Source organism: Eretmochelys imbricata, chromosome 2 (assembly GCF_965152235.1).
Source record: "Eretmochelys imbricata isolate rEreImb1 chromosome 2, rEreImb1.hap1, whole genome shotgun sequence".
NCBI classification, from domain to species: domain Eukaryota; kingdom Metazoa; phylum Chordata; order Testudines; family Cheloniidae; genus Eretmochelys; species Eretmochelys imbricata.
In genome coordinates, this window is record NC_135573.1 from 229,301,797 (window position 1) to 229,329,667 (window position 27,871).

General features: G+C 42.2%; 1 protein-coding gene across 3 annotated transcripts in view; it reads left to right on the forward strand.

The window, feature by feature from the left end:
* The window catches only part of STAM (signal transducing adaptor molecule), a 79,034-nt gene that overhangs the window by 14,408 nt on the left and 36,755 nt on the right, over nt 1-27,871 (forward strand). For 2 of the 3 annotated variants that reach the window (XM_077808178.1, XM_077808179.1), the window contains exon 2: nt 8,879-8,963. In XM_077808178.1, the coding sequence (XP_077664304.1) occupies nt 8,879-8,963 (85 nt within the window). Of the gene's footprint in view, nt 1-8,878; nt 8,964-15,433; nt 15,525-27,871 lie in introns of those variants that run through there. The other variant, XM_077808181.1, reaches the window with a different exon arrangement.

Sequence of the window (27,871 nt, forward strand, 5' to 3'; positions counted from 1 at the left end):
ACTTCTTAATGTCTTATCAATGACTCTGTCCCCCAGTTCCATTGTATAACTCACCAGCTTTATACCTCTATAACTTGTACATTTGCCAGCACCACCTTTTCTCTTATATATTGCCAACAAGATACTTTTCCTTCACGCGTTTGATATCTTTTTCCCATCTCATGGTTGAAGACGGATGTCAGCAGATGGATGCTTTCTTTTCCAAAGTTTCTCCATGCATCAGTAGGGATTCCATCTGGGCCTAGGTCCTTTATTATTTGTCATTTCTTTTACAGCATTTGCCACTTCCATCTGATGTAATAGGCTCTACTACACCAATGTTCATTTTGAAGTCATAGATTCCAAGTCCAGGAGGGATCATTGTGATAATCTAGTCTGACCTCCTGTATAACACAGGCCATTAGAACTTCCCCCAAATACTTTCTAGGGCACAACTTTTAGAAAAAAAATTCAATTTTGATTTAAAAATGGCCAGTGATGGAGGATCCACCACAACCTTGGTAAATTGTTCCAATGGTTAATTATTCTCACTGTTAAAAATTTATACCTTATTTCCCATCTGAATTTATCTAGTTTCAGCTTCCAGCCAAAGGATTGTATTTATATCTTTCTCTTCTAGACTGACAAGCCCATTATTAAATATTTGTTACCCATCTAGATACTTACAGACTGTAATCAAGTCACCAGTTCTCTTTGTTAAGCTAAATAGATTGAGCTCTTTGAGTTGATTGCTGTAAGGCATGTTTTCTAATCCTTTAATTGTTCTTGTGGCTCTTCTCTGAGCCCTCTCCAGTTTATCAACAGCTTTCTTGAATTGTGAATATCAGAACTAGACATAGTATTCCAATGGTGGTTGCACCAATGCCAGATAGAGAGGTAAAATAACCTCTCTACTACTGTTTGGATTCCCCTGTTTATGCATCCCAGGGTTGTATTAGCTCTTTTGGCCACAGTGTCACTCTGGATGCTCATGTTCAGCTGATTATCTACCACAACCCCCAAATCTCTTTCAGAGTTTCTGCTTTCCAGGATGGAGTCCCCCATACTGTAAACATAACCTATGTTCTTTGTTCCTAGATGTATACATTGAATTTAAGCATATTAAAACTCGTATTGTTTGCGTGTGTGAAGTTTACCAAGCAATCCAGTTTACAACTGCATTAATCGCTTCTTATAATTACTAGAGCATAACTGTTATCGGTCTGCATTTTTGTGTCATGTCTGTACAGATCCACTCACTGACACATCACTAGTATGTATTTTCTCTCTCATAAATGTTCTCGATCAATTTACTAATTCCGGGATATCCTACGTGTCTGTAAGGATTGGCTTTTTAATACTGTGGTACGAACTTAATTATCCAAAATAAAATTATTGATCCCAGCATCTGGTAATTACATTGAAGATTCTCTAGATTGTCAGAAACCTGTCTCCCTTGACATTTGGGTAGTCAAGTTTGTACTCTGTGATTTAAAAGTATTGTAATGGGTGTTTGTTTGCACTATGCATAAAAATGAAATGCCTTTATGTGCATATTGAGCTTGGAGGCATCTGATAATTATTAAATCATACTTCCTAGTGAGGTGTTTTGATGCTGAACATTTGAGTGGTTTTGGTTTTACATGTTTGGGATTTATTTTTCATATATGTTGTCCCTCAGAAGGTTTGAAAACACTTGTCCAGTGTATAGGACATTGGTGCCTCTACTTTCTTCAAGATGTAATTATATGCATGAGATCCTGGATGGAGGGTTTTTTTGTTTTGTTTTTATCTTGGGTATGTTTAACAGTGTGTTTGGGGAAGCTGGTGGTGATGGAAAGAGTAGGTTTAAGTTGTCTATCCTTTTGCTTTTCTGAAATTTTCTATGGTTTGCTTAGCCTTAATATTGAGGATTATGGAGTATATAATGGGAGTATAAATATATATAGTGCTTTTCAGAAGGATAAAAATACTAAACAAATACCCTGAAGAGTTGGCAGTCCAAAGACTCAATGATTTCTTTAACTGTGTGTGGATTTTTTCACTAATAACCTTAAGGGTGTCAAGTAGTTTTGGAAAAATGACTTTAAGGAGATAAGGGAGGATGTTTGGCACATGTTAATTAGGAAACTTCTAAAGAAGCAACAAAGTTGGGAATGGTAAAAGTCAGAACAAGAAGGAGAGAAGTTTGGGAAGACCATAGGGTGTATGAAGAGTTAATAAGGGCAATTGTACAGTGCTTTGAAAACAGGGAGAATCCTAAGCTGTATATGAAAGAAGAGTAAAATATGCGAGAAGGGAGGAAACAGTGCTGTAGGGGCAGTGTGGAGGAGAATGATACACAGACTGAGAGTCTGTTTTCTCATTTGTAAAAGAAATAGCGATACAAGTATTTGTGTCGTGTTTGTTGCAGTTTCAATATAGTGGTAATATGCATATCTCCAATCTGTACGAGTACATCTAATAACTGGTTGAATTAAGTGATGGAGGTATGTTTATGGTACAGTCTTTATAATCCTTTGAATTAATTCCAAATGTAAGAGAGATACTGGCAGGCCGGGATTCATTTATGTCAGTTACCTTGTGTTAGGGTGCCATGTTCTATTTGTAACATTGGCATCCAAATTACCATGCATTCGTGTTTTTGATTGGGCTTTGTCTTAAGTTTATAAAGACATTTTTACAATGGTACATTAGGTATTGAAGGAGATGATATGTTTTCTTATTTTTTTTCTTTTGTTGGCAGGAATAATGGAAATTTGGAGGAAATTTCTGGAGTGGGATTGACTTGTATATTTCTAACAGGAGTCAAATCTTTTCTCTGAGGACATAGAATAGATTACTTTTCCTAAAAGCTTATATAAAGGGAGATTGTCAACTTGAAATCTCAGTGATAAAAATTGGATACTAATCTTGTCCTTGTGTGTTCCTGGCTGTTCCTTGTGTTACATTTCTCTCCCCTTTTGCTAAGATAAACAAGATAAAAAAATAGAGCAAATATTTTCTCTAATCTTCCAACTGTAGGAATCTTAGGCGATATCTATAACAGTAGCAGCTTTTTTCCCCCCCAGAAGGCTGATTTTTAGGTGGGCTGGTATAGTTTAATGGTCTGCCAGCATTTCTTAGTTCTGGAACTATAAAAGATTTTGGATATCTGTGTGGCACTGGCAGCCATAACTTATTAATTTTTTTCATAATTTTGTTGAACTTTATAAGTTTGTCAACAGGCCTACAAGACATGTCAAATAAGTTTCTGTGTTGTTGTCTGAGACAGCACAGATCTTGGGTCCCTTCTTCTTACTTGATCTGACGGGCACAATGATGAGCAGTTGCCATCTAGGATTTTTCTATATTCTCTTCCATTGCCGTTTGATTCTTGCCTTGTGGAGTGCAGCATGCAGAAAAGTGACTTCCACAGCCACATCTCGCACTATTTTGTTTGTCCTTAGACTATTCTATTTGAGAGCATAATACAGCCCAAGAAGGCTAAATTAAAAGAGGTGGTGTCACAGGGTGGATTTAATTTAAATCAAATTGATTTAAATCACTAGTCAGGAAGACGCGGTTTAATCATGGATTTCCACATAAAAGTGCGTTCTTGTTGGTTGTTATAACCTTCATACATATTCTTCACAACTCAGAGATAGATGTAGGTTTCATTTTTAGAAGATACACGCTATACATTTTTAAAGTGATTTTTTTTGAAAACTTTTCAGATTAGTTTTACAGCTATATCACAAAATGAATGATTGTTTGGTTATTTCATTTACCAAAGGGAATTGAAGCAGATATTTATGAAGTCATTGGGAGGTGAACTATCTCCAATTCAACAGGTTAATCATTAATATTTCGAGGATTTTTTTGCCATGCTGTATTACGAGGAGAACATCACCAGCCATTTACATTGTTTTATTTAACTAAAACAACAACAATATGTATTCTGGATTTTTTTTCTTCAACAGCAAACATATAATATTTTTACAAAACAAGCATATGAATTTTTGAATTTAGTTAAACGTTCAAGTTTTTTAAAATCAGGTTTGTTTTTGTTAAAACTTTTTTTAACTAAAATAGTTAAATGAAATATTTTAAAAAAACAACAACAACAAAAATTAAATAGACTATTTTAGCTAGGTCAACATGAGAAACTTAAAATATTGGCTTCTGCAGCTAACTCAGTCGTCTTCACCTTCATTTTCCTGTTTGTTCATAATCTGGAAAAGAAAAAGAAGCTTTTCTGCTTTTTCAGGTCTCAAATGATTTCTCAATTTGGAATGAATTGGTCCAAAGGAAGAAAATATTCTTTCTACACCAGCAGAAGAAGCTACTGCTGTTAAAAGTGAGATTATCACTTCAACAGTCTCCAAATCCAAGTGCTTAAGTGACTTCCACCAGTTCACTGGTGTGGCTTTCTTTAAAACATCATCAGCAAACATATTTCTTGGATGGTTCACCTGTAGGTCTGAAGTTTATTATAGTTGGCATTACGGAGGGATGATTGCTGAATGTCCATGTCATAGCCAACTCCTCTTTTTCAGCAGTTAAGATTTGACCCTGGAACCAAGCATTGAGAATATTTGCAAGAAAATAAACTGGAGATAGTGCTTGTCCCATTGATTTTTTGTTTTAATGCTTGTAATTTAACACTGTCATTGCATATTTCTCTTTTTAAGATCTCACTCAGTTCCTTCCAAATTTCAACAGCGTCAGCAATAAAACAGCGATTTCCCTGCATTTTGTTCAAGGCTACAGAAATAGACTTCAGGATACTCAGCATGCGTTCAACGTTTCTCTTAAGCCCAATGTTGAGAACTTTGGCTGTGACACAGCTATGGCACATCTATTTTTTCACGATTTAGTTCACAAACTGTCATCAGATTAGGCCAGTTCTTGATACAGTGCTCAAAACAGTCCACTACTGAGTTCCATCGCATGTCTTGTGGGAGAGTTAGCTTGGTTCCTCCCACTTTTTTCAGAACAGCTGCTGCAAAGTGGTTGTTACGGAAGTATTTTGCAATTTCAACACCATTAGCCTCTATTTCTGGAACACTGAAGTCTTTGGCTAGGAGGTGCATCAAATGAGCACTGCAACCGTATATTATTAGCTTGGGACTCTCTTCTAAATTTCTTCTCATCTTGGATACATTTGCAGCATTGTCTATGACCAAGCTGCGTACTAGACATTTGAATTTTTTTTCAGTTTGTTATAGCTTTTACTGCTACTTCTTGTAAGTATTCTGATGTGCGTGCATTTCCTGATGTATTATTTCTATAAGAGACATTCCTTTCTTTTGTTGTCACACAAGCACATACAACAGGTTTGTTGTGAACATTGCTCCACCCATCAAGACTCAGGTTCACAATTTTACCCTCTATACGTTTTGCACACTGCTCAATTTCTCTTTCATATACTTTATCCAGCAATTTGCCTGTGACATCTGCTCTGTTGGGTGGACTGTATCCTGGTTTTAATGACTGAACCATGTTAATGAAGTGTGCATTCTCAGTCATACAGAAAGGAGAGTTTGTTGCATGACCAAACCGGGCAATTTTTTCATCCATTACCTCTTTTTGTAATCTGCTGGTTCTTATCACAAACGTATCTATGGTTGTTTCTGGATGATGGAGATTTTTTTTTTCTTTTTGCTACAGGTGATATACTATGGTTATGTGACATACATGATGTGACTGAAACACTGTCATTGGCAGATAACTCTGAAACTATAGAAAATGATGGTGAACTTGAAGATGGATAGTCTTCAGTATCCTGTATGTTGAGGATGAATTCTCCTAAACAAAATAAGTCAATGCAGTTATTTAATTATTATTACCATACTGATCATTTAGTATTACTCATTGCATTCACTGGCACTCAGTACTACTTTAAAGGTTTCAGAGTAGCAGCTGTGTTAGTCTGTATTCGCAAAAAGAAAAGGAGTACTTGTGGCACCTTAGAGAGTGAGCTGTAGCTTATGAAAGCTTATGCTCAAATAAATTTGTTAGTCTCTAAGGTGCCACAAGTACTCCTTCTCTTTTTACTTTAAAGGTGAAATTGTAAAAGTAAGATCTGCCTATTTCAGCTATTTATTTTTTTATCACAACTGCATCTAAAATTATAGTACCATAGAGTAACAACTATATTTTTTGCTCAAACATGAGAACTCAAGAATAGTCCAGAAGGAAGACAGGAAGTTCTTAAGAAAGAAGTATGAAATAGAAAAGTTTACCAACCTGAAGATCCTGCATGTTCATACATGTTCCTTTCATCGTCTTCGACTTCAGTGCAGCTTCCTCCTGAGAAGGAACACTTCTCATGATGTTGTTTCATTCAGACAACCAGGCATTGCATTTATTTGTTGCACTGTTTGCATTTTGCACATGTGCCTGTCTTACCCACAGGTAGAGGAACTTCATTAAAATATTCGCAAACTGGGTCTCTTTTATGGCCTGCTGTCATTATAGATTTTCCCTTCTAGTGAGAGAATGGTATGGTAGATCTCAAATCAATGAAGGCTACACTCAGAAAGATCTCATGGCTTCTGGAATATATTCCTTAAACAGTTTCATTTTTCTTTCTACTGCCTGTCCCTCCCCTCTCACATTTATTTCCAGACTTCTTCTCCTTGTCCAGATCTGTTCTGCCCCCAACAATCTTCTATTCATTGAACTTTTTGAAATGTTGCACTTTTAGAGAGAGGTAAGGGATTGACTCTATGTACACAAATTTGCGGAGGGCCAATAGGGTTGAGGTCTGTTATTTCTCACCTCTCTCTCTCTCTCTTTATTTATTTATTTAAAAACATTTTTGCTGTTAACAAGCATGTTATCCCTGGAGACACAAATCCACAGTTCTCAAATTGCAAAACTAAGCATCTCTGGTGGTATCTTCTAGACTGAGCACTGAGTTCCATTGGGTAGATAGAAAGATTAACGTAAATAATCTATACAGAAGCCCCTGGAACTGCATTAAATCAGGTCCCTAATCCATGAACTAATGGAACTCGTTTACAAAACTTTTCTTAAACATTACATGAATATATTGTCTCATACTATAGAATTAGAATTTATAATCCCTATTCCATAATGAGATATCTTTAAGCTATAATGTATCTTAATTAAAACTATCTTTAGATAGGATTTTTCCTCAAAAAGCATTTTATCAAAAAAATCCGACAAATAAAAAAAATCCGTTTTTTTTAATTTTTTTTTTAAAAAATCATTACTTTTTATTTACTCTGGGTGGTGAGTGACGGGACCCTCAGTTGTTTTTCTTGCAGTAGAGCTTTATTCGGGTGTGTTATTTTTTTCTTTAAGAAACTTTTGCTCCCCTAGCAGAGTGAGACAACAACTGGCTTGCTCAGCTTGCATGCAGGACAGAGAAACTCACTTGCAGAAATTAGGCCCACAGCTTTGGGCTCAAAGATGGATATTCTACGTGACTTTTGGGAGACAGGAGGTTTCACTGACGCAGTCTCTCCGCTCTGTAGCCACTGAATTGCTAGAATAGATTAATGAGTCTTTCCCGGAAAAACTTTGCTTCCCTTCAGAAAATTATCTAGAAAGCCTCCCTGGGGCGTGGGATTATTTGCTGAGGCAGCTATTAAATTAAAAGACCAGAAATAAAGTTGGATGAGGCAGGGCCAGGAAGGGGGAACCAAGAAACCCTCTCCTAGTCTACTCTTCTGTTCACAGAATCATGGAAACTGTGCCTTCCCTGACTGCAAGCTAGGTTTTTTAGTGTCATCCATTGATGACATAAACTCCCTTAGGATTCAAATCGATTCCTCAATTCAGAATTAGAGGGAAAAACTCAGTTTCCTTGTTTCTCTTTTATGGTGTCGTTATCCACCGGCCGCCTAAGCCTGAACATGACCTGCTGTGGAGGGAGATGTCGATTTGTTGCTCCTGCTTGTCTGGCAGCTGAATCTGCTTCCTGCTTGCTCAGCCTCTTTGTTATTCCTCTCTGCTGCTGCTGCTTGGTGGTGTGGCCTAATCAGAGAGATGGATAAACTGGGAGGAAAGAGAAGGCTGAGCTATTGGACTCCTGCCTGGCTATCATGGGATTAGCAGACTTCTGTGGCTGGAAAGAGGCCACTAAAGAAATCAGCCAGGGCAGAGCTGAGGTTGGGGAGCTAAAAGTTGGGGTGACTTTTCTCTTTTTTAACCCATCCTTGAACCCATTGTGGATCCATTGCAGTCTAATGGAGGTCACAACCTACAGATTGTGAAAGTGCAGAAAACTATATTTACAAACAAGCATCAGGCAAGCACAAGACACTGCAGCATATTAGAATCATCGGACTGGAAGGGACCTCAAGAGGTCATCTAGTCCAGTCCCCTGCACCCATGGCAGGACTAAGTATTATCTAGACCATTCCTGACAGGTGTTTGTTTAACTTTGTCTTACTGAATATGTTGTGGCTGAATTGCTGAGGCACAAGGATGTATTGATGTGGCAAACAGTATACTAATGTCCTGGGAAGTGGTAGCCTTTGGAATTCATTTGCAGACCAAGAACTAAGAGTGCACAAAATTTTCTTGAAAGCTGATATATTTCTTTGAATATAAAAATAATTCTGAGTATGTATTGTTTGAAATGCAAACAGAAAAAGTAAAATGCTCATTAGCTTATTAATTCAAATACTAGGGCACCAAGTGAATGTTTGAATATTTTAATGTTTGATACAACAGTAAAAAATACATGTGTGTAAAATGCAAATTTGTAAGAACTACTTCAAGAAATTAATTAAAAGCAAGGTATGTCAAACATTGGCATTTAACAGCAATCTTACAGCATTAAATCTTGGTAGTTCTATGTTAAACTTTCACATATATGAGAACAAGAAGTTTATTCTGGTCTATTTACTCTCTCTCTCTCTCTTTTTTTTTTTTTAACCAGAGAAAGCAACTAGTGAGATGAATACTGCAGAGGACTGGGGCCTCATCTTAGATATATGTGATAAAGTTGGACAGTCGCGCACAGGGTAAGTGTTATGAACTGGGAGGATTTGCTTTTAAACTATGAATCTTTCATTTTTATCCTCGTAGATCACTCTTCATTATATTGATGTTGAGGGGGAGAGATGATGAAAATTTTGAGTTCAGACATTGTTTTGTCTTCTGTAGTTTAATTAACTTGGTTTAGAATGTACTTGCTATAGGAAGCAAAGGAGGGATATTTATTTTCACACACTATTTAAAAATCTGGGGTCTTGATTTTAGGACTTGCATTTGTGCATACAGCAGTTACTTTAAGGGTATGTCTACACTACGAAATTAGGTCGAATTTATAGAAGTTGGTTTTTTAGAAATCGGTTTTATATATTCGAGTGTGGGTGTCCCCACAGAAAATGCTCTAAGTGCATTAAGTGCATTAACTCGGCGGAATGCTTCCACAGTACCAAGGCAAGCGTCGACTTCCGGAGTGTTGCACTGTGGGTAGCTATCCCACAGTTCCCGCAGTGTTCGCTGCCCATTGGAATTCTGGGTTGAGATCCCAATGCCTGATGGGGCTAAAACATTGTCGCGGGTGGTTCTGGGTACATATCGTCAGGCCCCTGTTCCCTCACTCCCTCCGTGAAAGCAGCAGCAGACAATCGTTTCGCGCCTTTTTTCGTGAGTTACCTGTGCAGACGCCATACCACGGCAAGCATGGAGCCCGCTCAGGTAACCGTCACCGTATGTCTCCTGGTTGCTGGCAGATGCGGTACTGCATTGCTACACAGCAGCAGCAACCCATTGCCTTCTGGCAGCAGACGGTACAATAGGACTGGTAGCTGTCATCGTCATGTCCGAGGTGCTCCTGGCCACATCGGCCAGGAGCGCCTGGGCAGACATGGGTGCAGGGACTACATTAGAAGTGACTTGACCAGGTCATTCTCTTTAGTCCTGCAGTCAGTCCTGTTGAACCATCTTATGGTGAGCAGGCAGGCGATATGGATTGCTAGCCGTCCTATTGTACCATCTTCTGCCGAGCAGCCGTGAGATGTGGTTGGCTTGCAGTCCTTCTGCACCGTCTGCTGCCAGCCAAAGATGTAAAACATAGATGGAGTGGATCAAAACAAGAAATAGACCAGATTTGTTTTGTACTCATTTGCTTCCCCGTCTAGGGGACTCATTCCTCTAGGTCACACTGCAGTCACTCACAGAGAAGGTGCAGCGAGGTAAATCTAGCCATGTATCAATCAGAGGCCAGACCAACCTGCTTGTTCCAATAAGAACAATTACTTAGGTGCACCATTTCTTATTGGAACCCTCTGTGAAGTCCTGCCTGAAATACTCATTGATGTAAAGCCACCCCGTTTGTTGATTTTAATTCCCTGTAAGCCAACCCTGTAAGCCATGTCATCAGTCGCCCCTCCCTCCGTCAGAGCAACGGCAGACAATCGTTCCGCGCCTTTTTTCTGTGCGGACGCCATACCAAAGCAAGCATGGAGGCCGCTCAGCTCACTTTGGCAATCAGGAGCACATTAAACACCACACGCATTATCCAGCAGTATATGCAGCACCGGAACCTGGCAGAGCGATACCAGGCAAGGAGGCGACGTCAGCGCGGTCACGTGAGTGATCAGGACATGGACACAGATTTCTCTGAAAGCATGGGCCCTGCCAAGCATGCATCATGGTGCTAATGGGGCAGGTTCATGCTGTGGAACGCCGATTCTGGGCTCGGGAAACAAGCACAGACTGGTGGGACCACATAGTGTTGCAGGTCTGGGACGATTCCCAGTGGCTGCGAAACTTTTGCATGCGTAAGGGCACTTTCATGGAACTTTGTGACTTGCTTTCCCCTGCCCTGAAGCGCATGAATACCAAGATGAGAGCAGCCCTCACAGTTGAGAAGCAAGTGGCGATAGCCCTGTGGAAGCTTGCAACGCCAGACAGCTACCGGTCAGTTGGGAATCAATTTGGAGTGGGCAAATCTACTGTTGGGGCTGCTGTGATGCAAGTAGCCCACTCAATCAAAGATCTGCTGATATCAAGGGTAGTGATCCTGGGAAATGTGCAGATCATAGTGGATGGCTTTGCTGCAATGGGATTCCCTAACTGTGGTGGGGCCATAGACGGAACCCATATCCCTATCTTGGCACCGGAGCACCAAGCCGGCGAGTACATAAACCGCAAGGGGTTCTTTTCAATAGTGCTGCAAGCTCTGGTGGATCACAAGGGACGTTTCACCAACATCAACGTGGGATGGCCGGGAAAGGTACATGACGCTCGCATCTTCAGGAACTCTGGTCTGTTTCAAAAGCTGCAGGAAGGGACTTTATTCCCAGACCAGAAAATAACTGTTAGGGATGTTGAAATGCCTATATGTATCCTTGGGGACCCAGCCTACCCCTTAATGCCATGGCTCATGAAGCCGTACACAGGCAGCCTGGACAGTAGTCAGGAGCTGTTCAACTACAGGCTGAGCAAGTGCAGAATGGTGGTAGAATGTGCATTTGGACGTTTAAAGGCGCGCTGGCGCAGTTTACTGACTCGCTTAGACCTCAGCGAAACCAATATTCCCACTGTTATTACTTGTTGCTGTGCGCTCCACAATATCTGTGAGAGTAAGGGGGAGACGTTTATGGCGGGGTGGGAGGTTGAGGCAAATCGCCTGGCTGCTGGTTACATGCAGCCAGACACCAAGGCGGTTAGAAGAGCACAGGAGGGCGCGGTACGCATCAGAGAAGCTTTGAAAACCAGTTTCATGACTGGCCAGGCTACGGTGTGAAAGTTCTGTTTGTTTCTCCTTGATGAAACCCCCTGCGCCTTGGTTCACTCTACTTCCCTGTAAGCTAACCACCCTCCCCTCCTCCCTTTGATCACCGCTTGCAGAGGCAATAAAGTCATTGTTGCTTCACATTCATGCATTCTTTATTCATTCATCACACAAATAGGGGGATGACTACCAAGGTAGCCCAGGAGGGGTGGTGGAGGAGGGAAGGAAAATGCCACACAGCACTTTAAAAGTTTGCAACTTTAAAATTTATTGAATGACAGCCTTCTGTTTTTTGGGCAATCCTCTGTGGTGGAGTGGCTGGTTGGCCGGAGGCCCCCCCCCCATCGCGTTCTTGGGCGTCTGGGTGTGGAGGCTATGGAACTTGGGGAGAAGGGCGGTTGGTTACACAGGGGCTGTAGTGGCAGTCAGTGCTCCAGCTGCCTTTGCTGCAGCTCAACCATACACTGGAGCATACTGGTTTGATCCTCCAGCAGCCTCAGCATTGAATCCTGCCTCCTCTCATCACGCTGCCGCCACATTTGAGCTTCAGCCCGCCACTTACTCTCTTCAGCCCGCCACCTCTCCTCCCGGTCATTTTGTGCTTTCCTGCACTCTGACATTATTTGCCTCCATGCATTCGTCTGTGCTCTGTCAGTATGGGAGGACAACATGAGCTCAGAGAACATTTCATCACGAGTGCGTTTTTTTTTTTCTTTCTAATCTTCACTAGCCTCTGGGAAGGAGAAGGAGAATGCTTTGTTGTACAGTGATTCCCGAGTACGTGTTACTGGCCTGGAGTGGTAAAGTGTTCTACCATGGAGGATCCAATAAGGCTGCCCTCCCCAAAAACCTTTTGCAAAGGCTTTGGGAGTACATCCAGGAGAGCCGCAAATGCCAGGGCAAATTAATCCTTTCACATGCTTGCTTTTAAACCATGTATAGTATTTTAAAAGGTACACTCACCGGAGGTCCCTTCTCCGCCTGCCGGGTCCAGGAGGCAGCCTTGGGTGGGTTCGGGGGGTACTGGCTCCAGGTCCAGGGTGAGAAACAGTTCCTGGCTGTCGGGAAAAGCGATTTCTCCGCTTGCTTGCTGTGAGCTATCTACAACCTCGTCATCATCATCTTGTTCGTCCCTAAAACCTGCTTCCGTGTTGCCTCCATCTCCATTGAAGGAGTCAGACAACACGGCTGGGGTAGTGGTGGCTGAACCCCCTAAAATGGCATGCAGCTCATCATAGAAGCGGCATGTTTGGGGCTCTGACCCGGAGCGGCCATTCGCCTCTCTGGTTTTCTGGTAGGCTTGCCTCAGCTCCTTAAGTTTCATGCGGCACTGCTTCGGGTCCCTGTTATGGCCTCTCCTTCATGCCCAGGAGATTTTGACAAAGGTTTTGGCATTTCAAAAACTGGAACTGAGTTCTGATAGCACGGATTCCTCTCCCCATACAGTGATCAGATCCCGTACCTCCCGTTCAGTCCATGCTGAAGCTCTTTTGCAATTCTGGGACTCCATCATGGTCACCTCTGCTGATGAGCTCTGCATGGTCACCTGCAGCTTGCCACGCTGGCCAAACAGGAAATGAGATTCAAAAGTTCGCGGTTCTTTTCCTGTCTACCTGGCCAGTGCATCTGAGTTGAGAGTGCTGTCCAGAGCGGTCACAATGGAGCACTCTGGGATAGCTCCCAGAGGCCAATACGGTCGAATTGTGTCCACCATACCCCAAATTCGAGCCAGCAAGGCCAATTTAAGCGCTAATCCACTTGTTAGGGGTGGAGTAAGGAAATCGATTTTAAGAGCCCTTTAAGTCGAAATGAAGGGCTTCATCGTGTGGACGGGTGCAGGTTTACATCGATTTAACACTGCTGAATTTGACCTAAAGTCCTAGTGTAGACCAGGGCTAAGTGTGAGAGAACAGGAGATTTGATGTGTGTTTTAAACACTGTCATTATGAATCCAGTATGAAGTATATAGCATTCTAAATGTGATAAATGGTCATCTTGAATAGGGGATTAATATTTAAATTTTACACGTGTTAGCATAGGCTGTTCAATCTACTTTCCCAATACACAGTAGCTGAATTGCCTCTCAGTTACGTTTTATTCAGGGATCTACTATCAAGATGAAAAGCTGGATCCAAATCTGAGATGGTTTTTGTGGAGGGAAATCATGCCTCACCAATCTACTAGAATTCTTTGAGGAGATCAACAAGCATGTGGCCAAGGGTGATCCAGTGTACTTAGATTTTCAGAAAGCTTTTGACAAGGTCCCTCCCCAAAGGCTCTTAAGCAAAGTTAGCTGCCACTGGATAAGAGGGAAGGTCCTCTCATGGATTGGTAACTGGTTAAAAGATAGGAAACAAAGGGTAGGAATAAATGGTCAGTTTTCAGAATGGAGAGAGGTATATAGTGGTGTCGTCCAGGGGTCTGTATTGCGACCAGTCCTATTTAACATATTCATAAATGATCTGGAAAAAGGGGTAAACAGTGAGGTGGCAAAATATGCAGATGATACAAAACTACTCAAGATAGTTAAGTCCCAGGCAGACTGTGAAGAGCTACAGAAGGTTCTCACAAAACTGGGGGACTGGGCAACACAATGGCGGATGAAATTAAATGTTGATAAATGCAAAGTAATGCACATTGGAAAACAAAATTCCAACTATACATATAAAATGGTGGAGTCTAAATTAGCCGTTACCATTCAAGAAAGAGTTCTTGGAGTCATTGTGGATAGTTCTCTGAAAACAGCCACTCAGTGTACAGCGGCAGTCAAAAAAGTGAACAGAATGTTGGGAATCATCAAGAAAGGGATAGCTAAGAAGACAGAAAATATCATGTTGCCTTTATACAAATCCATGGTACGCCCACACCTTGAATACTGCATGCAGATGTGGTCACCCTATCTCAAAAAAGATATATTGGAATTGGAAAAGGTTCAGAAAAGGGCAAGAAAAATAATTAAGCATCTGGAATGGCTTCTGCATGAGGAGAAATTAATAAGAGTGGGACTTTTTAGCTTGGAAAAGAGATGATTAAAGGGGGATGGGATAGAGATCTATTAAACCATGACTGGTGTGGAGAAAGTAAATAAGGAAGTGTTATTTACTCCTCATAACAGAAGAACTAGGGGTCACCAAATGAAATGAATAGGCAGCAGGTTTAAAACAAACAAAAGGAAGTATTTTTTCACACAAAGCAGAGCCAACCTGTGGAACTCTTTGCCAGAGGACGTTGTGGAGGCCAAGACTCAGGGTGGATTTGATTTAAATCATGATTTAAATCACTAGTCAGGAAATATCGATTTAATCATGGTTTTCTACATAAAAGTGCAATCTTGTTGGTTGTTATAACCTTAATACATATTCTTCACAACTCAGAGATAAATGTAGGTTTCATTTTTAGAAGGTACACACGATACATTTTTAAAGTGATTTATTTTGAAAACTTTTCAGATTAGTTTTTACAGCTGTATCAGAAAAATGAATGATTGTTTGGTTATTTCATTTACCAAAGGTAATTGAAGTAGTTCACCTCCCAATGACTTCATAAATATTTATCTCCAATTCAACAGGTTAATCATTAAGGATTTTCCTTGCCATGCTGTATTAAGAAGAGAACATCACCAGACAGACATTTACACTGTTTTATTTAACTAAAACAACAACGTTAAGTATTCTGGATTTTTTTCTTCAACAGCAAACATATAATATTTTAACAAAACAAGCATATGTCGCTTGCTTCTCACATTTATCTCCAGACTTCTTCTCCTTGTCCAGATCGATTCCGCCCCAACGATCTTCTATTCATTGGACTTTTTGAAACTTTGCAGTTTTAGAGAGAGGTAAGGGATTGACTCTGTGTACACAAATTTGCAGAGGGCCAATAGAGTTGAGGTCTGTTGTTTCTCACCACTATATATTATTTATTTATTTAAAAACATTTTTGCTGTTAACAAGTATGTTACCTCTGGAGACACAAATTCACAGTTCTCAAACTGCAAAACTAAGCTTCTCTGATGATATCTTCTAGACTGAGCACTGAGTCCCATTGGGTAGATAGAAAGAGTAACCTAAATAATCTATATAGAAGCCTGTGGAAGCCCATAAGATTGGGTCCCTTATCCATGAACTATTGGAACTCATTTACAAAACTTTTCTTAAACATTACATGAATATATTGTCTCATACTATAGAATTAGTATTTATAATCACTATTCCACGATGAGATATCTTTAAGCTATAAAGTATCTTAATTAAAACTATCTTTAGATAGGTTTTTTCCTCAAAAAGCATGTTATCAAAAAAATCTAATTTAAATAAAAAAAAACTATTTTTTTTTTAATTAAAAAAAACATCATTGATTTTTATCCACCCTACCAAGACTATAACAGGGTTCAAAAAAGAACTAGATAAATTCATGGAGGATAGGTCCATCAATGGCTATTAGCCAGAATAGGCAGGGATGGTGTTCCTAGCTTCTGTTTGCCAGAATCTGGGAATGGGCGACAGGGGATGGATCACTTGATGATTACCTGTTCTGTTTATTCCCTCTGGGGCACCTGGCATTGGCCACTGTCAGAAGACAGGTTATTGGGCTAGATGGACCTTTGGTCTGACCTGGTATGGCTGCCCTTATGTTCTTATGAGATGGGTTTCACATAACTGAATATTCTGGAGAAATCTGTAATAGAAATAGTAGTTAGTGTGATGGAGTTTGGAGCTGTGTGCTGTGAAAAATGGAATGTGGTGACATAGCAATGTATTTTAGAAGTTGGAAATGCATGATCTGAATGTATCTTTTTACAAGCCCACTTAGCTGACAGTTCAGAATGGAGTGGCAAACTGAGACTCCTCATGCTGTTGTGTATGGTTCTGCTATAGATTATGGTCAGTAAGCAGGTATTAACTTTTCATATTTTTTTCTATATGTAAAACTGTATTCCTTCTAAAATAAGTGTGGTGGTGCTGCTCTTTACAGCTGCTGTTAATTTGGAGAGTTAAATGGTATTGCTTCTTTCCGCATAACTTGTGACATGAGTAATATCATTATAAGGAATTATCTGGGAAGATTTAGCCTAACAATTCACCATCAACAGAAAATGCTATGTAGCAAAAAGGGATCAGGGAGACAATCCTTAGTCCTGAGAGTTACACAGGCAAAGTTAGGGTCTATGCTGGTAATATAAGCTTAAATTTCTCTCAGGAGAACCTTCAAATTCTTTTACAATAGGAGCCAGCTAGAACAGTGGATTTGTTCTGTCTGTAGTGTAGACATGCCCGTAAACTTAAGTCAACCTATGTTAGATCGACTTACAGCCACTGCAGTAATTTAGTGCAATTTTTTGTGGCCACACTACACTCCTTTGTCGGTGGTGTGCATCCTCACTAAGAGTGCTTCCACTGACTTAAGAGGGGCAGTGTGGGAGCTGAGAGCCCCCCTCTGAGATCCAGTCTTAATGTACATACTTCATTGGATCAAACACCGTTACACCTTTAAGGAACTGCTATACTCGCTGGGTGAAATACGGTTTTCTTTCATTAATATTGTCATAGTTGGAAAGCTTATCTGAAATTTCAATAGAAGTTTTAATCCATGGGTTTTGAATCCCTGTGTCACTGCTGTGTTGCTAACATTTGAGTGCTCAATATGTGTTAAGTCAACTTTGATTGTACATTTGATGAATATGGATTTTACAGGATTACAGCCAACCTAACCCCTGATGTAGATATCGTTGGGTCGATGGAAGAATTCTTCTGTCAACTTAGCTACCTCCTCTTGGGGAGGTGGATTAACTACACTGATGGGAGAACCTCTTCCATCGTTGTACTGAGTGTCTATATTGAAGTGCTACAGCAGTGCAGCTGCAGCATTTCAGGTGTAGGCAAGCGCTCAATTCATCTCACCTGCAATGCTCACATAATAGACCTTGCTAATAACGTTGGGATGACCAATTTCCCATGTGCTGATACGCTAGCAGCAAGTCAAAAAGGTTTTTAAACATTGAGGAAAAAATTGCATTTTAAATCAACAAGCTCTTTGCCATGCCTTGTGATGAAGTCAAGTTTTATCTGTAAAATTTCTGATTTTTCCACCAGATGTTTCAGCTCTTCAATGCTTCCATGTCTGGTGTAATTTTCTTTTCTCCTCCACAAAACCGGAGTAAAAAGTAATAGACTGTATGATATTCAATAGCAACATACTGGCTTCCCCATCTCATTTTAAGTGGTTCAGGGTGCAATTTTACAGGAAAACTGGAACCCACAGCCTGGACTACGCTTTGCAGATACTGTTTAAAACACAATTTTCTGCTCAGACAACGTTGAAAATCCTTTTGACTATTACTGTTAGCTTGTCAGCGTGTGGGAAATTGGTCATCCCAATGTCTCGAGAAAGGTCTATTGTGTGAGCATTGCAGGTAAGATGAACTGTGCACTTGTCTACACTTGAAATGCTGCAGCTGCACTGCTGTAGCGCTTCAGTGTATACACTCAATACAGTGATGGAAGAAGTTCTCCCGTCAGTTAATCCACCTCCCCAAGAGTAGGTAGAAGAATTCTTCCATCAGCCCAGTGCTGTCTACTCCAGGAGTTAGGTTGGCTTAACTATGTTGCTCAGGTGTGTCTTAAATTTTGAGTGTAGACCTGGCCTGAGTTAGGCTGTAAGCCCTGAAGCACTTGCTTGTAAGCTTTTGACATGTAGGATGTGTTTTCAGATATAAATGCACTTACATAATCAAAATCCATTCCAAAGGTATTCATATACTTAACTACAATACCATTGCACAAGCTATTGCAAGCCTGTGAATAAATTGTATCAGCAATGACAGCTTTCAGGTCCGAGTCAGGTGTGTCTTCACCATTTAGGCCTTGCAAAACAAATAAATTATGTGACACATACTCATCTTGGCCACCAGTTGATTCATCTGTGTCCACAGACAACCTGACTGCTTCATGAGTTCCATAATCCTGCTTGTGACACCTCATCAGCTTCAAGTAAATATTCATCAATCCAGTTAAGATGTGAAGAAATCTCTCTACCTTTTGCTATATTCCATCCAAAGAATTCCCTTAGCTTGGGTTGTCCAGTTTTTCAAGAGGGATATTTGCGTAAACATACATCTCTGGTGGATCAATATTTATAGTTACACGTTTCACGTTTTTTGGTGCAGTTTTGAAACAAGGAAATCACGGGTGTTGTTTCTTAGCAAGTAAAGCAGCTGCCCATACTGCTTTGTATTCCTGACTTTCTCTTTTGGTGAATACGTGATTCAAGAGGTGTATTAGACTCTCTTTTTCTGTAATGACAACAATAATATTGCAGGAGGTACAGAAGAGCTTAACTCTATCACTATGTAAGATTCTTTGATAAATACTGCTTTTGTGTGATCATCTGCAGACACCGTTTTAACTTTTTTGGATGCATCATTCTGTTGTTGTCAGTGAGCAGTGTTTCCCACCTAGATTGCCTTTTCAGATTTCTGTAGTGCACCTCTGCTGCGCATGTGCATAACACTGTTCTTGCGCACATGGGTGCAACACTGTAAGCTAAAGGTCATTTTTCATATTAAATACTTTATTACAGACATTTTTTCCTTTTTAAAAAAAAATTGAAAATCATGGTTTTGGGGTATCTTCATGATTTCTGTGCCCTCCATGGACTCATGATTTATATAGGGCCCTAATCATAATAAATTCCAGATAAATAGATTTTGTACCTGGGCTGGCAAACTAATGACAATTTTTCAGAGTTGGCCAAACTCTTAATTGCCATCTCTCTAAATATTTGTCCTTGTAATGTTACTTTCTTGGGTCTACATACATCTTAACTTTAATGTTAATAACAGTTGTTATTAAAAGTTACCTATGCCTTTTCTCAGTTACATTGAAGCTTAACAAATTAATGTGTAATGTTTGTATGGACAACATTTATTCCAAAATGTGTGTATGTTTGTATTGCAATAACAATACAATAGGGCAGAAAAGTTTGACTTTGTTTATCTTATACTGATATATACTCAATCTGTTTTATGAAGACATGTACTCAGTAAAATAGCCATACCGTGTAGCAGCCTTTTCTATAATTAGTAGTACTACATATGAGAGAGAGGTTTATGTAAAACATGGACACAGCCAAATATAGTTTAGCCAAGCAGTAGTGTAACTTATACCAGAGTTTCATTTTAGTTGTCAGATATCTATGCACATTGTAAAACTATTTTAGGTGTTAGAGGGGAAAAAACGCACTGTAAAGTCATTTGAGAAGAAAGAAAAAAGCAATTTGGTATTAAGGGAACACAGCTAAGATTTGTTCAATGGAATATTCAAAAATTGTATGAGGGATGATACTTTTTCCAACCCCCATTCTTTCAGATAGAAACCACTTAGTTGTATAACAGGCCCACAGCATATGTTTGAAAATTCCAATGGAACTGCAGCATTTTCTCTTAACTTCAGTTTCTACATTATTGATACCTGCTACGATGCAAGTAAAACCTTTAAAATGTAAGGTCTGTGTTCAGATATCTCATCTGTTTGAAACTCAGACCTGGAAGATATAGCCATTGTTTAGCAGTTTGTTGCTGATTCACATCTTTTCTTCATACAAGTGGGGTAGGACTAGAATGGGATCTGTTTGAGAGGAAGATAATTAAAGCACTATGAAAAATGTGTTTAAGTGACTAAGTGATGAGTGGTGTTAGAAGTGCAGGAGAAATAGACTGTTGCATATTAAACTGTTTTAAAATCTGACAAGAAATTACCCGAAATTACTAAACAAGCATTAATTACAACTGTAGCTGTTCTTATATAGTGTACTACTTACTGTATTTTATTATTAGGGCCCTCCCAAATTCACGGTCCATTTTGGTCAATTTCACAGTCGTAGGATTTTTAAAATAGTAAATTTCATGATTTCAGCTATTTAAATCTGAAATTTCACAGCGTTGTTAACTGTAGGAGTCCAGACTCAAAAAGGATTTGCGGGGGGTGGTTAGTCAAAGGTTATTGTAGGAGGGGTTACGGTACTGCTACCCTTTCTTTTGCGCTGCTGCTGGCGGCAGCGCTGCCTTCAGAGCTGGGCAGCTGGAGAGTGGCGGCTGCTGGCCAGGAGCCCAACTCTGAAGACAGAGCTGCCACTAGCAGCAGCAGCGCAGAAGTAAGGGTTCCAATACCATGACCCCTAAAATAATCTTGCAACTCCCTTTTGGATCAGGACCTCCAATTTGAGAAAAGCTGGTCTCCCCCAAGAAATCTGTATAGTATAGGGTAAAAGCACACAAAAGACCAGATTTCACGGTCTGTGACACATTTTTCATGGCTGTGAATTTGGTGGGACCCTATTTATGATACAGGCACAGTGCTTAAAGTGGTATGAAAAGTGTGTATGGGAGTGTGTGTGTGTGTGTGTGTGTATGTGCCTGGCATCACCCCCATATCAGCCCGTACCCCTGCTCAACAATTCTGGCCTCCAAGTCAGTGCTGCCCACAATCCCCCATCCAGGCCCTGGGGTGGTGCAGTGGGTTCCCCTTCTCTTCCATGCTGGGGGAGGAGCAGCTGCAGGAGTTCTTAACTCCCTCTGCTCCTTTACAAGCCTGGTGCTGCTGAGGGGAAGAGGTGAGGAGGAGCAGAGGAGTCAACTCATTGGTCACAGGGCAGGAGGGGGGGAGTGGAGCTGAGCTGCTGCGCTCTTCTTCTTCAAGTACTTGCACATGTCCATTCCAATGTAGGTGTGTGCTTGCCCCAAGCACAGCTGCCAGAAATTTTTTCCCTCGGTGCTGTCTGTTGGGTCAGCTCTGGTCCCCCTGGAGTCGCGTGCTCCTAGTGCCAGTATGTATAAACAGTCGTGCTGATGCGTACCCTCTCACTTCCTTCTTACTGCCTGTGATGGTCGCTGGCAGTACTTTGTCTTTGCAATTCTGCAAGTACTCTCCCAGTGGACTTTTCTCTTTTTATTGTATGTAGTTAACTTTTACATAATAGTTAAGTTTTCTGTTAGTAGTTCTCCATTTAGCAGAGTTCATCTCTGCTCCGATGCCGGGGCATACCCCGGTCTCGGGTTTTAAGCCTTATGACTGGTGTCACAAGTCTATGCCTGTGAGCGACCCCCATTCCAGCTGGCTTAAGTGCCTGGGGGAAGCTCATGTTTGGGAGCACCGTAAGATCTATAAGGACTTCAGGCCCCTCACCAGAAAAGACAGGGACACTAGATTGGAGTTCATCCTAATGGAGGCAGTACTAATACCTTCCTCGGAGCCTGGTCACTCAGACTCTGCACCAAATATTTCAGCTTCGGCGAGGAGCGCCCTGATGGCTGTTTGGAATCCTCGGCGCTGTTCCTCATCACCAGTACTGAGGACCAAAACTTTGTCCACCTCACGAGTATCTCAGCATCATCTCCAGTGCCTAGGAAAAAGCAGAGGAAGACTGACAGAGGACACTCCCCGATCCTGAGGTTGACAGGGCATGGAGAGACTAGCAGAGTGTGACCTGCGTCGGACTACTCCATAGCCCTGGTGATCTGTGCAGCACCGTTGACTCTGGCCCCAGAGAGGGTACCACTGAGTCCGGCACCGATGGACTTGCCAATGCAAGAGAGCCACCAGAGGTACCAATGCTTTGGCATTACCATCTATTCCAGAGGCGTTCGCCACACCAAGAGACATCCTCTCAATGCTGGTCCCAGCATCCCTGGCTGTGTAGGAGCCTGCAGATTCCTTGCTGGTGGGGAGAACCTCTGTGGTGCCAAGACCCCTTGTGCCTTCCAAGGGGAAACCTGCTATGATGGTCCAATACCAATCTTCTTCCTCTCTGCACTGATCACCGGCACCGGTGAGCACCACTCCTCCCAAGTCTTCTGACAGGGAGTCTTTGGAGTCTGATTCAGAGGCAGAGTCATATACCTCACGCAGAAGCTGGTACCATCACTCCAGCCTGCACTATCCTACTATGGACCTGGCCCAGGGAATCCCACCCACGGCATAACCCCTGGGGCAATGGCAGATGCCAGTACAGTGGCACTTCTGGAACCCCTGGGCTTTTCCACTGATGCAGGGGCCCCAATCTGGAAGGTCGGACTCTGTGGCATCTGAGGCCAGAGCTCTGCCTCCATTCCGATCCGATCTACATCCTGGCTTTGGTACTGAAGTCTGTACCGAATACCCAGAGCCAGCTCCGCGAGACCCGTCTGGTGTTGAGGTAGAAATACAGTGCCCCCTACTGATACAGACTTCCTCTTCTGATTGAGGCAATGGCAGGAATGGACATAGTGCCCTCTCAGGATGACTATAGGGTTCATCAAGAGCTCCTTAAGAGAGTGGCTAAAAACCTGGGCATCCAGGTGGAGGAGGTCTGGGAATCCTCCTATGTCTTAGTGGACATCATAACATCAACGGGCCCATGAAGACTAGCACTGCCCTTAATGAAGGCATTATGGACGCCATAGAGGCATTGTGGCAGACCCCAGTGTCCCTTCAGTCGATGGCAAAGAAAACTGAAAAGAAATACTTTGTTCCAGGTCTAAGGGATATGAATGTTTGTATACAACCCCCACCCCGGGCTCTTTGGTGGTGTCAGCAGCCAACAGGTAGGAGCAACAGGGGCTACAAGGGGCAACCCCCAAGGCCGAGGATGCCAAAAAGTTAGACCTTTTTGGCAGAAAGGTCTATTCGACAGGCAGCCTACAGCTCAGGATCCCGAACCAACAAGTGCTCCTGAGCAGATACAATTTTAATTCCTGGGACTCCATGCTGAAATTTAAGGAACTGTTGTCCCTGGAGTCCAGATGAGAGTTTGCATCTCTCCTGGAGGAAGGGAAGTCTGTGGCAAAGGTGTCCCAACAAGCAGCCTTGGATGCGGTGGATGCGGCAGCGCAATCTATGTGCCCCGCAGTAGCAATGCGCAGAAGCTCATGGCTTCAATCCTTCAGCCTACCACACGAGGTCCAACAGACTTTGCCCTTTTGAGGGCATGTCGCTCTTTTCCAAGCAAACAGACTCTAGGCTGCACAGTGTAAAGGACTCCAGGGCTACCTTGAAGTCCCGATGCGTCTAAACACTGGCGCCCATGAGGAAGTATTATAAACTTCAACTGGCCTCTTGATTTTTCTCACCGCCTGCCAGGCAGGACTCTCACAGGAAGAGGAGCAGGGGCTTTAGGAGAAGATCTCCAGAATCCTCTTCCATGTCTGTCTACTCCCCCCAAACACTGGGTGGGGGGTGGGGGAAGGAGGGTCCAAGCAGGCCTTTTGATGGGATGCTTGGGGATGACATACCAGGACAGGACTCTGATCCAACCTACTCCGTATTTGCAAATCATTTCTCCCATTTCTGTCAGGCTTGGGCCCATATTATGACAGACCGCTGGGTGTTAAGCTCGATAGCAGTAGGACATACCCTTCAATTCAGTTTTTCCCCCCCTTCCCAGCCTCCCTCTCTGTCCCTCTTCGGGAACCCTTCTCACAAGAAAATTCTAGCCCAAGAGTTGTAGTCGCTCCTAAGGTTGGGAGCCGTGGAAGAGTTCCACCTGAGTTGAGGGGCCAAGGGTTCTACTCCTGATATTTCCTAATCCTGAAAGCCATTGGTGGTCTCAGACTTCTTCTGGACCTCCAAAACCTCAACAGATACATGAAAAAGCTAAAGTTCTGCGTGGTCTCCTTGGCTTCCATCATCTCCTACCTCCAGGGGATTGTTATGCAGCCCTCGATTTGAAGGAAGCTTACTTCCATTTTTCAATTTTATTTCACAGAAGATTCCTCAGATTCATGGTGAACCACATACAATACCAATTCACAATTCTATCTTTTGGCCTGTCAGCGGCCCTTGGGTGTTCACGAAGTGCCTGGCAGTCGTTGCAGTGTTCTTGAGGAGGCAGGGGATTCAGCTTTACCCTTACCTCGATAACTGGCCTGAGACTGCCTCCGAGCAGGGTGACTCCAGGCAATAGTGATGCTTATAGAGAGCCTCAGAGATCATCCCATCGCGACAGCAAGAAACTGCTTGAAGCTCCTGGGCCACATGGCCTCGTGCATCTGTGTGGTGCAGCATGCAAGACTTGGACTCCAACCTCTCCAATCATAGCTGGCGTTGGTATACTTGCTAAGCCAATACCATTTGGACACAGTGATCACAGTTCCCCTGTCAGTGCTTTCCTCCCTCAACTGGTGGCTAGACCCCCTGATGGTGCATGCAGGAGTCCTGTTCTCAAGGCTCCAACCATCAGTATCTCTCATTACAGAAGCTTCAGCGAGGGGCTGGTGTGCTCACTTGGATTCCCTCAGAATGCAGGGCCTCTGGTCTCAGGAAGAGTGCTCGCTGCATCATCAACGTCAGGGAGCTTAGGACAGTGCACTTGGCTTCCCAGGCATTCCAGCCTCAGGTGGCAGGCAAGAATGTGTCAATTCTCACAGACAACACAACGGCGATGTTTTTTATGAACAGGCAGGGAGGAGCACGTTCCTCTCCCCTATGTCAAGAAGCGCCACGCTTGCGGGAATTTTGCATAGTCCGTTCAATCCACCTCAAGGCCTCCTATCTGCCAGGATTGCAGAACAGTCTAGTGGATCACCTCAGCAGATCCTTCTACAACCACCACGAGTGATTCATTCACCCAGATGTCATGAAAACCATTTTCCAAGGTGGGGAACACCCAAGATACACCTGTTCGCGACAAAGCACAACAAGAAGCGTCTGCAGTTCTCCTCCCTCCTGTGCCACAGCCCCTAGATCTGTCGTAGATGCCTTCCTCCTCTCTTGGATAGTTCATCTCTTCTATGTGTTTCCTCCTATTCCTCTCATACCCAGGGTCTTGCTGAGAATCAGAAGAGACAAAGCGTGAGTCATCCCGGTAGCCCCTGCCTGGCCCCGCCAGTATTGGTTCACCACACTTCTAGGCCTCTCGGTGGACGCCAGTCCTTCTGCCTCTGCATCCAGACCTGATCTCGCAGGACCACGGCTGCCTGTATCACCTGATCCTCAAGTCCCTCCATCTGACGGCCTGGAAACTCTGTGGCTGAACCCCACAGAGCTAGCAGGCTCGGACCAGGTCCATGAGAACATAAGAACATAAGAATGGCCATACTGGGTCAGTCCAAAGGTCCATCCACCCCAGTATCCTGTCTGCCGACAGTGGCCAATGCCAGGTGCCCCAGAGGGAGTGAACCTAACAGTTAATGACCAAATGATCTCTCTCCTGCCATCCATCTCCACCCTCTGACAAACAGAGGCTAGGGACACCATTCCTTACCCATCCTGGCTAATAGCCAGGAATGGACTTAACCTCCATGAATTTACGCAGTTCTCTTTTAAACCCTGTTATAGTCCTAGCCTTCACAACCTCCTCAGGCAAGGAGTTCCACAGGTTGACTGTGCCCTGTGTGAAGAACTTCCTTTTATTTGTTTTAAACCTGCTGCCTGTTCATTTCATTTGGTGGTCCCTAGTTCTTCTATTATGGGAACAAGTAAATAACTATTCCTTATTCACTTTCTCCACACCACTCATGATTTTATATACCTCTATCATATCCCCCCTTTTCCAAGCTGAAAAGTCCTAGTCTCTTTAATCTCTCCTCATATGGGACCCGTTCCAGCCCCCTAATCATTTTAGTTGCCCTTCTCTGAACCTTTTCTAATGCCAGTATATCTTTTTTGAGATGAGGAGACGACATCTGTACGCAGTATTCAAGATGTGGACGTACCATGGATTTATACGAGGGCAATAAAATATTCTCCGTCTTATTCTCTATCCCCTTTTTAATGATTCCTAACATCCTGTTTGCTTTTTTGACTGCTGCTGCACACTGCATGGACGTCTTCAGAGAATTATCCATGATGACTCCAAGATCTCTTTCCTGATTAGTTGTAGCTAAATTAGCCCCCATCACATTGTATGTATAGTTGGGCTTATTTTTTCCAGTGTGCATTGCTTTACATTTATCCACATTAAATTTCATTTGCCATTTTTGTTGCCCAATCACTTAGTTTTGTGAGATCTTTTTGAAGTTCTTCACAGTCTGCTTTGGTCTTAACTATTTTGAGCAGTTTAGTATCTCCTGCAAACTTTGCCACCTCACTGTTTACCCCTTTCTCCAGATCATTTATGAATAAGTTGAATAGGATTGGTCCTAGGACTGACCCTTGGGGAACACCACTAGTTACCCTCTCCATTCTGAAAATTTACCATTTATTCCTACCCTTTGTTCCCTGTTTTTTAACTAGTTCTCAGTCCATGAAAGGATCTTCCCTCTTATCCCATGACAACTTAACTTACGTAAGAGCCTTTGGTGAGGGACCTTGTCAAAGGCTTTCTGGAAATCTAAGTACACTATGTCCGCTGGATCCCACTTGTCCACATGTTTGTTGACCCCTTCAGAGAACTCTAATAGATTAGTAAGACATGATTTCCCTTTACAGAAACTATGTTGACTTTTGCGCAACAATTTATGTTCTTCCATGTGTCTGACAATTTTATTCTTTACTATTGTTTCCACTAATTTGCCCGGTACTGACGTTCGACTTACTGGTCTGTAATTGCTGGGATCACCTCTCGCTCCCTTTTTAAATATTGGCATTATATTAGCTATCTTCCAGTCACTGGGTACAGAAACTGATTTAAAGGACAGGTTACAAATCATAGTTAATAGTTCTGCAATTTCACATTTGAGTTCTTTCAGAACTCTTGGGTGAATGCCATCTGGTCCCGGTGACTTGTTACTGTTATGTTTATCAATTAATTCCAAAACCTCCTCTAATGACACTTTAATCTGTGTCAATTCCTCAGATTCATCACCTACAAAGGACGGTTCAGGTTTGGGAATCTCCCTAACATCCTCAGCTGTGAAGACTGAAGCAAAGAATTCATTTAGTTTCTCCACAATGACTTCATTTAGTTTCTCGTCTTTAAGTGCTCCTTTTGTATTTGGATCGTACAGGGGCCCCTTAGCAGGCTTTCTGCTTCTGGTGTACTTAAAAAACGTTTTGTTATTACCTTTTGAGTTTTTGACTAGCTGTTCTTCAAACTCCTTTTTGGCTTTTCTTCTTACATTTTTACAATTAATTTGGCAGTGTTTATGCTCCTTTCTATTTACCTCACTAGGATTTGACTTCCACTTTTGAAAAGATGCCTTTTTATCTCTCACTGCTTCTTTTACATGGTTGTTAAGCCATGGTGGCTCTTTTTTAGTTCTTTTACTGTGTT